The following is a 14,700-nucleotide window of genomic DNA, read 5'->3' on the forward strand; positions in this document are numbered from 1 at the left end:
ACTTTCTGCCAGGAAATGGAACAAAGGAATGGTGGCAGAGGAGAAGACTGGAACCTGAGGGGTTAGGCAGTGACCACTGCACAAGCTTGATGTTGCTAATGGGTGTTCGCTGCTTCACCCCTTTCAATCAGCTGGCCTCCTGGCAGGATAGTCAGCAAAGCATGTCAGAATTCATAAGTTTGGAAACTGCCATAAATTGAGCACCACTTAACACTGTCCCATACATAGGCTGACAATGAGGTGAAGGCCATTTGATGGGGGTAGTGCAGAATAGGTATATGTTGGTACATGGTTACGATGCAAATGAAGAGAGCTGGAACCAAATGAGTCCCAAGCGAAGTCTAGCAGTAGAGCAAAGGAAATCTGAGGACGTGAACGCAATCTTTAGCCACAGAAAAGATCTCAAAAGAAACTACCCTTCCCACACTAAAGAACCCAGGAAGGACTGCGCATGCCCAGCAGCCTCAACCTAGAACATTGTGTTGAAAGGCCATGGAAGGAAGAGGAAAAGGGGTCTTATGTGGAGGGAGACACAACTGATTCTGAATGTGATGCAACATTTTGATTCTGCTTTTCCTCCTGAAATAATGTCAATGTGCCGCAGTTAAAGGTTGACAAGAATAAAGCAATGGGATATATTCTGCATTGGCCTCCGCCGGTAAACAATCTGTTTTAAACACTGGGAAAAAAGCCCTTTGTGGGCAGATTTTCATTAACGCTGGAAAGCAGAAATATTCTTCCAACCACTTAGAAGGAAGGGTGGGGACTGATAACACAGAAGCATGTGAAAGATGGCCAGGCGAGCGGAGTGGAAGATGTAATTATACCAATAGATATCAGAAGTTAATTATTTCTTTAAACGCTTGACTGGAAGCCCTCTTAATCTCAGCTGCCTGCAAATGTTGGCAATGGCTGTGATTATCCAGCTTTTTTTTGGGGGGGGGGGAGGCAGTGATCTGCATTGCTGAGGAACATAAGAGAGTTGATGCTTCACTTCTGCCTGGATCAGGCCGTCTTCTGCTTGGTTGCAAGCAAAAGCTCTGAAGATTTGGATTTCATGTTAATATGTGCATTGTACACCACCTTTTCTGCCACTTAATTAAGTTCACCCTTAGGGCTTTGCTCTGTCCCTTGAAAACAGCCTTCCCTCAGGTTGTGTGTGGTAGATGGAAAATCTGGAGCTGAATGGGGCCGAAAGAGAAGGGTCCCACCCAGGTCAAGGAAAAACCCCTTTGTGTGGGTACCTAAAGTGCTTTTGAGAATAGTTTCCTGGTTAGTTCACATTTCCGGAGCGCAAAAGGTGATATGAGGTCTTGGAAAGAGACTGGTTAATTATCCATCCATGATAATTACTATGTAACGCTGGGAGGGGCGAAGGGTGTTTCTGAACTTCTCTGCATCGGTTACCAAACTGATTTGGTGGGCTTGATGCGAGTCTCGAGCTGGAAAGCAGCTCTGCTTTGGATTGTGTCACAAATAGCTTTCGCCCTGTTTTGCTGGAACACCGCGTTGTTACTGGTGAAGCACAGCAACACGGAAAGATTTAAGCAACAACTCTCCCCGCTCTCCGTCCTACTGACTTGTGCCTTCGGGACGGTTTCCGGGCGCTCCCCCCTCCCTCCTCTTCCCCGCCTCCCCGCCTTCCTGAAACCTCGTAGGACCTCCCCGGTTTCTTCCCCCGAAAGCGCGCTCCCAAATGCAAAGTTCAGTACGTGTAAAATGGCAAGCAGGCACTGTCGCCGCCTGGGCCCGACTGGCATTCGCCGGATTTGGGGGGGCTGCAGGGCAAACTATTCCTCTGCGGCCTCATTGAAGCGGGAGTACGACGCTGTCGTGATCGGGGCAGGTGAGCGTCAGAGGAATGAAGCCCATTTAAGACATAGGGGAGGGAAGGAGGCTCCCCATGGCCAGATATGAAGCTGGCCCCCTGCCCAGGTAGAATTGCCTTGGTTTGGAGCCGGTGGCGATCTCGGCGCCAAGAGTCTTCCTTGACATGCAAAGATTAAGCGTTGAAGTTTTAAACTAGAAAGTATTGGCCATGCAGTCCTGTAGCCCTTTAAAAAGTAAAGCTTCCTGGGAACATCTTAGACTCCTGCAATTATCTTGACAACAGTATGAACTTAGTTTGCCAGTGTTGCCTTCTAGGATGTTTTTCTACTTCCCGGGTATTTTCCAATAGTGTCCCAACCAAGTGCTGCTGCTTCCCAATATTGCATATTTATCTGGAGTTCTGTATTGTCCTTTAGGTATAGCATCTAAGCAACCTTGGCTGATCTCAATTAAGCAGAGTCACTTTTGGTCATTCCAAAGGTCAGGATTAGACTGGAATGTTAAAAAGACACCTTCATTACGGTTGCTAAAACAACTCTCTGAATGTAATCTTAAAGATCAAGCAAGGTTTGGAGACTTACTCTAATTCTGTGCCAAACATATTCAGGGAATCCGCAACCTCTGGTCATTTAGATCAGTTTTTCTCCAGCATGCTGGCTGGAGATTTCTGGGAGTAAAATCCACTTGTCTTCAAATTGCCAAGATTGAGAAACACTGGTTTAGATATTGCTAAATTATAATCTACAGCATCTTCATTCCTGACCTTGCTGGCTACGGGTGGCTAGTTATGGCAATTCACTTGCATCTTCTGTGCAAGTGCTGATTTTAAATGTTTAAATGTTTTCATATAACCTGTTCTTTATTGTATTATAAATAATAACTTTTCAAATGAATCTTTTTTTCCCTTGAGGACCCTTTCAGGGTTGAGAAAGGTGACAAAATGCTTGTAGAAATAAAATAAAAGAGCACCTATATAAGAAGAACCATGTGAAATTAGCTTTTCATTCTGGGATATCTCTTTACAGGACACAATGGACTAGTGGCTGTAAGTACTGAGGGTGATGAGAAGAGGTGACACCTTACATCTGGCATCGGCTAGAATGGGTCCCGGGTGCTTAATCTGTACTTGGGGAGAATCTGTTCTTCCGCTGGGGATATTTGGTCTTATAATTATGAGGTTTTGCAGCAGGGATTCTTGGAAGGCAGCAGGTGGGACTATTCAGGACCAAGTTAATACTCACTGCATCCTCAGGCTGCTTATCTACAAAAGGGAGGATTGAAAACAGTAGTGCTGGAGAGAAGATACATTGTGGGAGGCGCTGCAGTCACTGAAGAAATCGTCCCAGGTAAGAGTTAAACTGATCCAATATTTCCCTTTTCCAAGCATATAAACTTCTGCTCCTTGGTACACCTGATCTCCACTATTCTGCAGGCTTTCACTTCTCCAGAGCCTCTTACCTGCTCAGTCTGCTGAGACCCCAGATTTACACTGATCTGGAGCTGAAGGTATGGATTGTGCTTTGGATAGCTTGATATCGTTTGGTATCTTTTTTCCAAATTGTCATTTCCCACCCCCATCCCCCTGAAATCTCTTATATCCTGATCCCAGATCTGGCGCGTTGTGGGTCCCATTGACTGGGGACCTACATTTGGTGGATCCCAGGAGGTGCGTCTTCTCTGCTGTAGCACCTGCCTTCTGGCACATTCTTCTTCCCCCTGAATTTAGATTAGCTCCATCCTTTTTGACATTCATTGGTTTTATTTTCTATTTGTAAAATTTATTGGCTGCCCGTCCTACCTCAAGGTAACTGGGAGGTTTACAATCATAAAATAAAACTATATAAACTAAAAACATGAAAAGTCAATACAAAAAGCCAAACACTGTGGCCCAATTAAAAGATGGGGCGAGCAGGAGCAGTATTTGGGCGGGGGGGGGGGGGGTAGGATTTGCTGTTAATCTATCAACCACCTCCATTGTGATACTGCCCCATTGGAACTCCAAGCTAATGTCTTTAGGCTCTTATGGAAGGTCAGGAGGGTTGGAGTTAACCTCACTGTGTGTGTGTGTGTGTGTGTGTGTGTGTGTGTGTGTGTGACACAATGTTCCAGAGGGCAGGTGCAATGGCAGAGAAGGTCCTTTTTCTGGACCCCTCCAGCCTGAATACTCAGTCTGGCAGGGTCTGCAGCATGCCTCCTCAGTTGGCACAGGTGGGCAGGCCAATCCCAGTAGATGAGATGGTCATTCTGGAAGTCCCTCAAGTTTTGACTATGTTATCAGGCCTGGGACTCCCGGGCAACTGGAACTTGCTCAGGTGACTCCATTATTGAAGTGGCCATTTTTTCTCTTCCTGCTCCTATTGTTTGTATTTTTTACTTTTATGGTATTTGTTAATAAGATTTTTTTTATATTGGACATTTTTGTCTTTATTGTATTATCTGATTGTTGTTTGCTGCCCAGAGTTGCCTTCTGTGAAATGGGCATATGTATAATATATATAAAATAAATACGTTTGATTAACATTTGAATAATCAAGGAAGCAAATTGTTGAAATCAGAAACAAACAGATAATAGGTTTAAAAAAGGAACCTCTTCATGTTGAGGAGTTTACCAGGAATTAAGTCCCAATATGTTTGATGAAGTTTACTCCACGTATAAACGTATTTAAAAGACTGCAGCCTAAATTAGCTGATGGCCATTTGTACAATTGTTAGTGGTGTAAAAGAACCATTCCTCCATTGTATGTCAGGAAAGGATCATTCTGGGACCATTGTATAACATACACTTTGGCATAGTCACCTATATGCCTGATCGCTGTACACCAATCTCCCTACTGCATGTGTGTGATAATTCTATCTTGCAGAAACATGGCTTAAAAGTGCTTCTACGTGACCCATATGCCTTCACTCCAATCCTGGAGGACAGCCAGGGTGGGCAAGTTCCTCGCTCGCTGTTGCTGGGGAACAGCATGGCTGAGACACAGAAACAGATTGCCCAGTTCTCCCTAAAGGATGCCCAGGTATTTGAGGAGAACTGATCTTAGAGGCAGAGGGGAAAGGAGCATAGAACATATCACAGCCACATGATATAAGAAATATAAGAAGATACCTAAATATTTGTGGTGCTGGGGGTGTTGATCTGTAGGAAAAGGCTTGCTCTAGAAATCAGTTTCTCTTCCTTCATTTTTGCAGGCTTTTCCCAAGTATGAGGCATTCATGAACCGCTTGGTGACAGCCATTGACCCTCTACTTGATATCTGTCCAATGGATGTAGCTGCGCTCACCCGAGGCTCCTTGCGTCAGCGATTCAGGGCCTTGATGGGGTTGAGAGCCCTGTTCCGTGCGGGTGAGAGACAGGTGGCCCAGGCCCCGCCATTTGTGACACATACCCAGATTTCTCTTCAATGGCTGTTGTGTTGAATTACGTAGATGATTAGAATCTCACCCAACCACATAGACTTTGTACTTGAATTAACACTCTCTCCTCTTACCTTGCTGTGAAGTAAGAAGGAGTAAATGGACCCTCAAGGCCAAATATATACCCTAGATTCCTTTTTTTGCAGCCCTTAAAGAAATTCTCATTATGTTTACTAACATTTGGCACCCAGTTTCCAACAATTTTGAGAAGGAAACACGTGGACACTAGCATTGGCCTTCAAATAAAACCTACCCTCGCCCACATGCGTTACCTTATCTAGCCCAAAAGCATTTTAACCAAAGATTCTATCTTGTTTCTATCTTGGAACAAGAAAACAACTATCTAGCCCTTGGAAACTACATTGGCTGATAAATTGAGGGCTGCACTCATTTGCACACTTAGTTGTATTAATACATGTGTGCACTAATGCCCAAAGAATACACATACAAGAAGAAGACTATGCTGGATTAGTTAAGATTACTTTGCATCTTCCCTAAATTTGATTGTTGAAATCCACATTTTTGTAAATTGAAAATTGGCACTAACATAATAACCTCTGGAGGAGCTTGTGAAGATTTTTTGCCGAAGGAGTGCTAACCAAGAAATGTGAACTTGAAAGTGTTTAAGCAGCAGGCATGGCATATCAGCTGTATATGAACAGCAGTGGAAGATGAGAGAGAGACAGAGACAGAGGGAGGAGAGGAGTTTTCCTGGTATGATCTTTTACTGGAGATCTTCTGTGGCTATAAGTCTGTCTTTGTGCGGGATGCTAAATAAAGTAGTTTCCCTTTTTGTTCTATATTTGAAAGGCATGAATCACCTTATTTTTTTGTTCATTTTCTATAGCTGTCCATCTCAAACAAGTGACTGTGGGGGAGGGGGGGCGATGACGAACAATAACCTTGTTTTCTTCTTGTCAGGATTTGCTTTGGGAAAACAACTTCCACAGTATTATGAGGTTCTCACAGCTCCCATTTCCAAGGTGAGTGGCACTGGTCAACCTGAAATAGGAGAACTGTTTGCACAGCCTTTTAATTTTATAACTGTATTATCTCCTTAGTTCAGGTTTAAATTTGAACTGTAAAAGGAGGCCTAAGATTAGCCTAGCACCCGTGGGTCAGAGGAAGGCAATGAGTACATAGAATTTATGCAGATTCCTTCAGGGCTTCCATACAGGCTTGTTTCTCATACTCTTCTTGCAGATTTTGGATTTCTGGTTTGAATCAGAGCCCTTAAAAGCAACATTGGCCACAGATGCGGTGATCGGTGCCATGGCTGGTCCACACACACCAGGCAGTGGGTAATAATATTGTTCTTAATTCTTATTGCTGTTTTCCAACTTCACTTCTCCCTCCTATTTCCGCACATACCATTTCTTACATCCTTTCATATTCATCCCCAGCCTTTATACCTTGTTGGCAATCAGCAGCACTCTATATACCAGCATTGCTGGTAACAAGGAAAATAGCTAGTATGTTATACCAAGCATCATTACATTTTATTTCTGTAATACTCTACATTTTGGTAAGCCCTTGGGAAGTGAAGTGTTATTATTGTAATGCACAGAATTACTGTAAGGCATACAGTTGTAAAGACTAAGCTGTATTTGAGGCAGAAGACTACAGAAGGTATACAGAAAGACAAACAAAAGCTGCTGGCCAGCATCTACATTAAAAATAAAATTGCAGCCATCGTAATATTACTTGGCAGTCCCTAATTTTTGTCCTTTCTCATAGGTATGTTCTGCTGCACCATGTCATGGGAGGAGTAGAGGGGCGCAAGGGGGCCTGGGGTTATGTGTCTGGTGGCATGGGGGCACTTTCCGGATCCTTGGCTCGGGCTGCAACTGCACTTGGGGCTGAGATCTTTACTGATAAGGTGAGTAGATTGATCAAATCTTGATCCGAGGAGTGCCAAAAAGGCCTCCAGGAAAGAGGACACTGACAAAGAACAATGAAACAAAAAAAGAGGCAGCAGAGGCAATTGTTGACTGTTACGTGGGGAACTGCGTTCTGTTTGATCCACAGGGCAAGACACAGATATTCAGACTTGGGTTTCTTTATGGAGGGGACAACCTGAAGTCAGGATCCCTTCTACTACCAGATTAAGTGGACGGTTTTTACTAACCATTGTGAGAACTCATACTTACTTGCTGGTTATTTTCTTTTTCCTCCTCAGGCAGTTTCCCAGATTCTCCTGAGTGCTGATAAGAAGGTTCAAGGAGTTTGTCTCCAGGATGGAACTGAAGTGAAGAGCCACTTGGTGCTCTCCAATGCATCTCCACATCATACTTTTTTGGAGCTGACTCCACAAGTATGTTTAGTTTTCTGACAAAACATGGAAGACCTTGGGAGGACTTGTTAGAAAACCATCACCATTACCTTTATTTTTTTCCCTTCTCTTAAAAACCAAGGTGCCTAGAACTTGACCCAAATATTTGATGGATTTATTTGCATTCTAGTTCTGGATAAGCAATATGCATCTCTTGCAACAAGACCCAGAAGAAGGCAATGACTAAAATTTGCCTAGAGGAGAACTAGACTATGGATTCTCAGCCAAATAAGCTTGTTGGGAGTTCCTTCAATTGATATAAGAGAAAGACTGATAATGTTTGGAAAGAGGAAGGCATTCCAAAAGGAAAGAGAGAGAAGTCTGAGCCATGTGCTCCCAGTATAATTTTCTCCATCTTCTTCCAGTAGAATTCCAACTAATGCCTGGCAAATGTAAAGAGTCCCACAAGAATCTTAGGAAAGATTCTTCTAGTTCTATTAGTGTGTATTGATTAATACTTTTTTTCGGAACAGTGGATTGCTTTCGTATTAAACACTGAACCTCGTATTGTATTCCAAAAATGTATACTGACTAGGGCACCATATTCTCTGGAATAAAATCAATGAACTGCCCTATCTGAGGTGTTGGTACTAACTGAGATCCCCTTTAGTGTTTTTAATTCACTTACCGTATTTTTCGGAGTATAAGGTGCATTTTTCCCTCAAAAAAAGATGCTGAAAATCTGGGTGCATCTTATACACTGAATACAGCATTTTTTGCCTCCCGAAACCCCACCCCTTTCACCAAAATGGCCGTGGATAGCCTTTAGGAGGCTTTCAGAGAGTTCCTGCAGGCTGGGGAGGGCAGAAATGAGTGAAAAACAGGCTGTTTTTTGCTCAATTCCCCCCCTACCCCCCAGGAGCACTCTATAAGCCTCCTAAAGGCTATGCATGCCCTCCCCCTTTTTCTTTTTTTTTACAAAAAAACGGGCTAGTTTTTGTGGAAAATGGCATTTTTTGCTCATTTGGGGGGAGGGCACCCCCAGGACCACTCTACAAGCCTCCTAAAGGCTATTCATGCCTTTTTTTTTTTTTTGAAAAAAACTGACCCGTTTTCGTGAAAAACGGGCTGTTTTGGGGAGGTCTGCAAAAACTTTTTTTTTAAATTTGCCTCTTCAAAACCTTGGTGCGTCTTATACTCCTAAAAATACAGTATATCTGAAATAATGTTCCTGTGCATAGAAAGTACGTGATATGGCGCTTTATCATGCCCCTTGATCAACTGCTACCATTAGGACAATTGTCATACTGTATCTATCTGAATCTGAATTCTTGGCAACTCCATGCACCAAGGGGGTGAGTGGCTGTGAGTGCCAATCATATGTGCATTCTTCACATAATAGAAATATATGAAGAATTAGAAAAGTGCGTTTGGGCAGTTAAACTCCAAACTATTTTCCAATTTGCTTCCAAACCAAGCATCTGTGTTTCTTCTTTCTAGGAGCATCTGCCCTTGGAGTTTGTACAAAGAATCTCACAGTTTGATACACGTTCTCCAGTCACCAAGATCAATGGTGAGGACTGTAAGGCAGTGAATAGGTGAGAAGCTTCCATGTAAAAGTTCTTAGTGGTACAATAGTTTCCATGGTCAACAGGCAGATTTCTCTAATACTGGGTACCTTTAATAGGGCCAACTGAAACCTTAAAGAACGGATAACAAATTTCTCTTCTTCAGACTGGATAGTACAAAAGACACATGAAGAATAGAAAAAGCAAAAAAAAAAAAAGAATCTTTTGCTCTTCCAACTCAATTTCTCAGATAATTGGAAGTCTGTTTTTATACCCCCCCACCCCAACTTTAGGGGCTGGTGATTTAAAGAACAATGTTGACAAAGTGGGAATCAATGGCTCTCAAGCTAGACAGAACAGTTTGTAAACACTGATCACATGTCCCAATCTCAAAGCAGAGAAGAAAGCAGCAAACTTTTTGTAGACTTGAAAAGGTAGGACCAAAAGGCCTAGGATTTAAATCCTAAAAGGGAAATTATGTAGGACTTGATTTCTGTTGCAGTAGGTGGGTGTTATGTATAAGTATGGCTTCTATTTTATCTGCCATAAATGACTTATCTATGTTCTGTTGTGAATTTCGGTTGTGAGTAAATTCCTGGAGAACTGAAATTTATTGCACTGCCTAGTGTTGTTTATAACATCAACTTTTACTGCCCGTATCCCCAGTGGCTGTGGATCGGTTGCCCAATTTTTTGGCAGTCTCAAACACTACCAGCAACGACCCCTTGCCTCACCATCAATGCTCCATCCATCTCAATTGTGAAAACGTTCATGCCTTGCAACAGGCCTTTGAAGATGCTTGCAATGGGAGGCCCTCAAGAAGGTATGATCAACAATTCTGAGTGGCTTCAATAGAGTTAGGGATGGAGAACCCACCCCCGAAAAAACCCTGGATATTTCCAGTTATGTTAGATTTCAGTTCCTCTAATTCCCAGCCAACATGGCAAAGAATGGTGATTGAGAATTATGTAAACTGAGGTCCTCTTAGCTTTGAAGGAGACAACTTTATAATCTACCTTTTCCTACCCTGTCGAGTAACGATAATGGCTACAGAAGAGAATGAAGTCAACTCAATTCTAATATATGAAATTATATATGCTAATATGTGCTACTATTACTTAATACATATTTAAAACTTATGGTTGGACCTGCTCCCAGCTGTCCTTTTAGGTAGCCTTCCTAATAATCAGTCTGGAAGTGCCCTGCAGTTAAACTTACTATTTTCCTACACTTGAGAGCACAAACTTAAACTCTTAACACAGATTTCACCTCTCCAGAGTGTCTAATCTAAAACCCTTATCATGCTCTAATCCTGGTCTAATGAGAGGAAGCTCATTTTGTAGAAAAACAAATATTGTCAGATTCTTTTCGGGTAAGTTATATGACTGTGAATTCCATATGCATCTACACAGTTTCATTAGCTATTTTAGGCACTGCAGCATCTGTCAGGCTTTTGTTCCTGTTATGAATGTAGTGCAGGAATTCTAATTTAGATGCACATTTTGCATTGCTGGTTTGATCTTCCAGTGCCATCTCTTTGCAACAACAAAGACTTTGCTGGTGTTCTCTGTTTTTCCCATCTCTCGGTATTATCATTTATTCAACAGTTTTAAGTGCACAATACCATTTAAAATCCAGAATAGTAATTCACCTTGACACTCAATCTGTGCTTTGTGTAGAAAGGAAATTAACAGCCCAATTATATGCTTGTTTACGCACTAGAATTAAGTTCATGAAATTACTGAGGCCAACTCCCAAATAAATTGTATGTGGAATTGCATTGTTTGGTTATAGTATACTATTTCAATCCCATAATAAATAAACTTGGAATATTAGGCCTTATGCTGGAAATTATATATTCCAGATAAAATGGTATCTATTACCTAGGTACCATCTTTTTCAAATTTGTATTTTCTTGGTTTTATGAGAAGAGCAAATGAGACCCAAAACCAAAGAAAGCTCTTGACCAATCTTTTCTGTTTAATCTGCCCTCTGTCCGATTTACTTCTGGTTTCCTCTTCTATTGGTCAGGAGAGCTGAATTTGCTACTAGTATTTGCTAGGAAGAGGTGATTTTTTTTCTCCCTATGTTGCTGAATTTCAATTCCCAGCAACCCCGACCAGTCTGATTAAAGATGATGCTGGAAGTTGACATTCTGCAAGAACTGGAGTGCTACTTCTTGTTCACCCCTGGATTTATGTGTGTTGTTTTCCGCGAGTTTTTGCGAAGTCGGTACATATTATGAAGCAAGTAGGACTTTGTCCTGTCACGTTATCCTTCAGCAGACTTTAGGTCTTCTCAAAAGATTTATCTCGAGGCTTGGGCTATCTTCTTGGTTTGGTGCCAAGTACCGCATTTAGTTCCCTTCTGTTAGAAGCTGCTGGCAGGATTGTATTTCGGCAAGTCCAGCGTGTTAGTATAAAACTGAGGCATGATCCTAGCAGCCACAGAAAGAGAACTATTAGCCAGTGATTCTGGGGATAAGAATCACAGGTTGCCTTCTTCCTTCTTGTTTAGGCCCATGATTGAGATGTGCATTCCATCGATCTTGGATCCTACCCTGGCTCCCCCAGGCTGCCATGTGATTTCACTTTTTACCCAATACACCCCCTATTTGCTTGCCGAAGAAAAACAGTGGGACTCCCGTAACCGTGAGGACTATGCCAATCGAGGTACAGCCAATGGCTAAACACTGGCACAGGAGTAATCTTGGTATAAAGGGCAAGTCTTGCATTTACCTAAGGAGCATCTTCCATTTGCAAGAGTCTCTCTCCTTTTCTACTCATGCATGCCTTATCACTATATCCTTGACAAAATGTTAATTCCCTTACTCTTTTAGAAGGATTTATTGCTCTCAGTTGCTGTTTCAGTACATAGAGATAACCTCTGAGAACAGCCGTGTGCATTTCCTGATGATGAACAGGGAAGTTCTTGGGATGAACAGGAGCCTAGCAGCAACTGAAGGATGACTTAATCACAGAGCATCCCTAGCTTTATGTTCTTGAAGGTTTGCATTCCAACCCGTCTAAAAGGTAGATGTTGGGGGGCCACCTAGATAAATAATGATTGATTTGCCTTGAACCAAGAAACAAGTATTTTATGCTATTTGGCCAATGAGAAGACTGCCTCATACTATATCAGACCATGGACCCAACTGTTTAAGTGTCTTCAACAGTAACTGGGAGGAGATTCTAAGATTAAAGATTAGAGGTTCTCCAATTCAACCTGGACATTCCAGAGATTAATGTTGGGAAGTTCTGTTCTACTCGAACCAGATGTCTTCTCTCTCTATAGTATTTGACAGTGTTGAAGCCTATGCACCTGGGTTCAAGGCATCCATCGTTGGCATAGACGTTTTAACACCTCCAGACCTTGAGCAGATCTTTGGTCTACCTGGTGGGGTATGTATTTCCTGAAAATCACCTCCCATCAATTTAGGAGACTATATAGCTTGATCCTTACACAGTAACTTTGTCCAAAACCCACCCACCTACCCTCTTACAAATTACCATAAGGGTTTTTTATATATATATCCTTTCTGCCTTTGACTACAAAATGGTCTTGGAAATCTATTCTATATGCTATTCTTAGAATCTGAATGCGTAGAATCTCTACGCTGGGAAATGAACAAGGACAAGAACCCCTGTCTCTTCAGCAATGTCTCATCTGATACTGCCTCTGACTTTCAGAATATATTTCATGGAGCCATGTCTTTGGATCAGTTATATTTTGCACGCCCAGTGCCAGCTTACTCCAGTTACCAGTCTCCAATCCAAGGCCTATACCTCTGTGGAAGCGGTGCTCATCCTGGTATGTCTGGGAGGGGCAGGGCGAGTGGTATATGCAAGGCTGCAATTTTCTTTAAAAGACATAAAAGGTGTTTGTCCATAGTGTCATTTTCAGAAGCTTGATTTCTGCAATATACTATAGTCCTGGAAGGGGCTGCTAATTGGGCTGAAAGAGTTGGGGGTCATTTGTTCAGGCCTGCCTGTCAATCACAAATATTTCTAAGAGTGCTGCCATTTTACTTTCTGTTGTAGTCAAGTCGCTTTCTACCTTCAATGCCTCACTTTTCTTCCCAGGAGGAGGTGTGATGGGAGCAGTGGGACGCAATGCTGCTAGAGTAGCCTTGGAGGATTTCAAGAATCTGTGAGCCAATAGGATGATTTACTGCATTGGCTCAAAAAGAAAGAAATCTGGGCATTCTCCAATCCAAGCCTTTGAAACGAACTCTCTTATCTTAGCATTTACTAACGTCCTCTCATATTTTTTTCATCACAAATTACTCAATCTGCCACTATGATACATTTCTCCTGCAGTTACATGGTCACTAAGCAAGTAAGAGCCACTGCTGTTTCATGTGGGACACAAAACATGCTATAAAAACACAATGGCTGAGCTTTTCTGGCAAATCTGTTTCAACTTTATAATCAACTAACATGCTTTCCATGTTGTATTATTTAACCAGGAGTTTGTCCCTCTATCTTCTTCCACAACCTATTCATCTTCTTTGGATCATTGAAGGGATGCACACTGCTATAGTTCTCCTATACTTAGAGAGATGCTTAGAGCCATGCGGGAAGGAGAGCCCACGGGGTAGCTTTCTCTCCGGCTGAATAAACCAATTATACTGAGGTTCGTTTAGTTCAGATTGTCTTGGACTGCTCTTTAGCAATTTCTTTTCTTCCAAAACTCCCAGCTGTGCTATTTATCTTGCTTTTTGCTTCTTGACCTGTGAAAATACAGCCATTCTGAAATGCTGCTCCTGAGGACCAGTTTATAACGTAGATGATGAGTCATGCTTTCCAGAAGATCAAAACCAAGGCCAGGTTGTTACAAAATCACCTCAGCAGAGGGTTAAGGAGAGTCCGCTGCCATTCATGTCATCTAACCTTGTGCTCCCCATCCAAAGCCAGATATGCCTGACTGAGCCAGCCTCCCAAAGAGCCATATTTCTCACTAGCAAAAAGCAGCTGCTTGCAAGCACCTCTCTGCAATCTGACTGCAAATCCAGTCAGGAAGTGGCCAGAAGCCAGCTGCCCTTGCTGATTCGGCCGTGGTTGGATTTTCTGCACCAGCTAATCTCAGCCACAAAGCATGGGAGCCAGAATACTTGGCTGCTATCCGTTCCATTCCATTGAAATCAGTGGGAATAAATCAGTTTAAACGTAATACTCCACCTCAGTTTTACACATGGATTGCAAGCAAAATGTGTTGACACAATGAGGAATGTCATTAGCTCCTCTCCAGAACTGATGATAAAATCATTGCCTACTAGAAAATATCCAGAGATTAATAAAGAGTTTGAAAAACACCTTCCTTTCCCCAATCGTCTTTTGTAATACTGTAAAGTTTCTCTTGTTTTATGGGAGCACATCAGTCACTGCCTGCTGGATTCAAAGCAAGCACAGACCCTGCTGGTTGTGGGGTTGCCATTGGTCTCACGCTACTCTTTCTCAACTGCAGTTGATGAGCAACAGCCATTCATCTCGATGTGGCTTCCTTAGGAAGTGGTACAACCATCGACTGACATAAATTGAAATGGCATGCGGCAGTAGCTGGTAGGTTTTTCCAAGGGAAAGAAAATTGTCAAAGGCTGACAAGATTGTTTGTTAT

The 14,700-nt window shown here is 42.4% G+C and overlaps 1 protein-coding gene across 4 annotated transcripts; it reads left to right on the top strand.

Annotated features, from left to right (window-relative positions):
* Positions 1 to 1,692: 1,692 nt before the first annotated feature.
* On the top strand, positions 1,693 to 14,375 carry PYROXD2 (pyridine nucleotide-disulphide oxidoreductase domain 2). Of its 4 annotated transcripts, XR_014175526.1 has the most exons (17): positions 1,693 to 1,846; positions 2,856 to 2,875; positions 3,083 to 3,176; positions 3,263 to 3,336; positions 4,692 to 4,847; positions 5,020 to 5,173; positions 6,166 to 6,227; positions 6,448 to 6,545; positions 6,982 to 7,123; positions 7,424 to 7,558; positions 9,017 to 9,089; positions 9,751 to 9,907; positions 11,602 to 11,756; positions 12,379 to 12,485; positions 12,774 to 12,894; positions 13,167 to 13,719; positions 13,831 to 14,375. XR_014175526.1 is itself a non-coding variant. In XM_081954787.1 (16 exons), exons 1-16 carry the CDS (start codon positions 1,720 to 1,722, stop codon positions 13,235 to 13,237), a joined length of 1,746 nt encoding a protein of 581 aa, XP_081810913.1. In that variant the 5' UTR covers positions 1,693 to 1,719; the 3' UTR covers positions 13,238 to 14,375. The 4 variants fall into 4 exon arrangements, 2 of the variants coding, with proteins under 2 accessions (XP_081810913.1, XP_081810914.1); XM_081954787.1 differs by having other exon boundaries at positions 13,167 to 14,375; XM_081954788.1 differs by lacking the exon at positions 13,167 to 13,719.
* Positions 14,376 to 14,700: the final 325 nt, after the last annotated feature.

The sequence above is a fragment of the Natrix helvetica genome (assembly GCF_964273705.1).
Source record: "Natrix helvetica genome assembly, chromosome: 5".
In the NCBI taxonomy this organism is placed as follows: Eukaryota; Metazoa; Chordata; class Lepidosauria; order Squamata; family Natricidae; genus Natrix; species Natrix helvetica.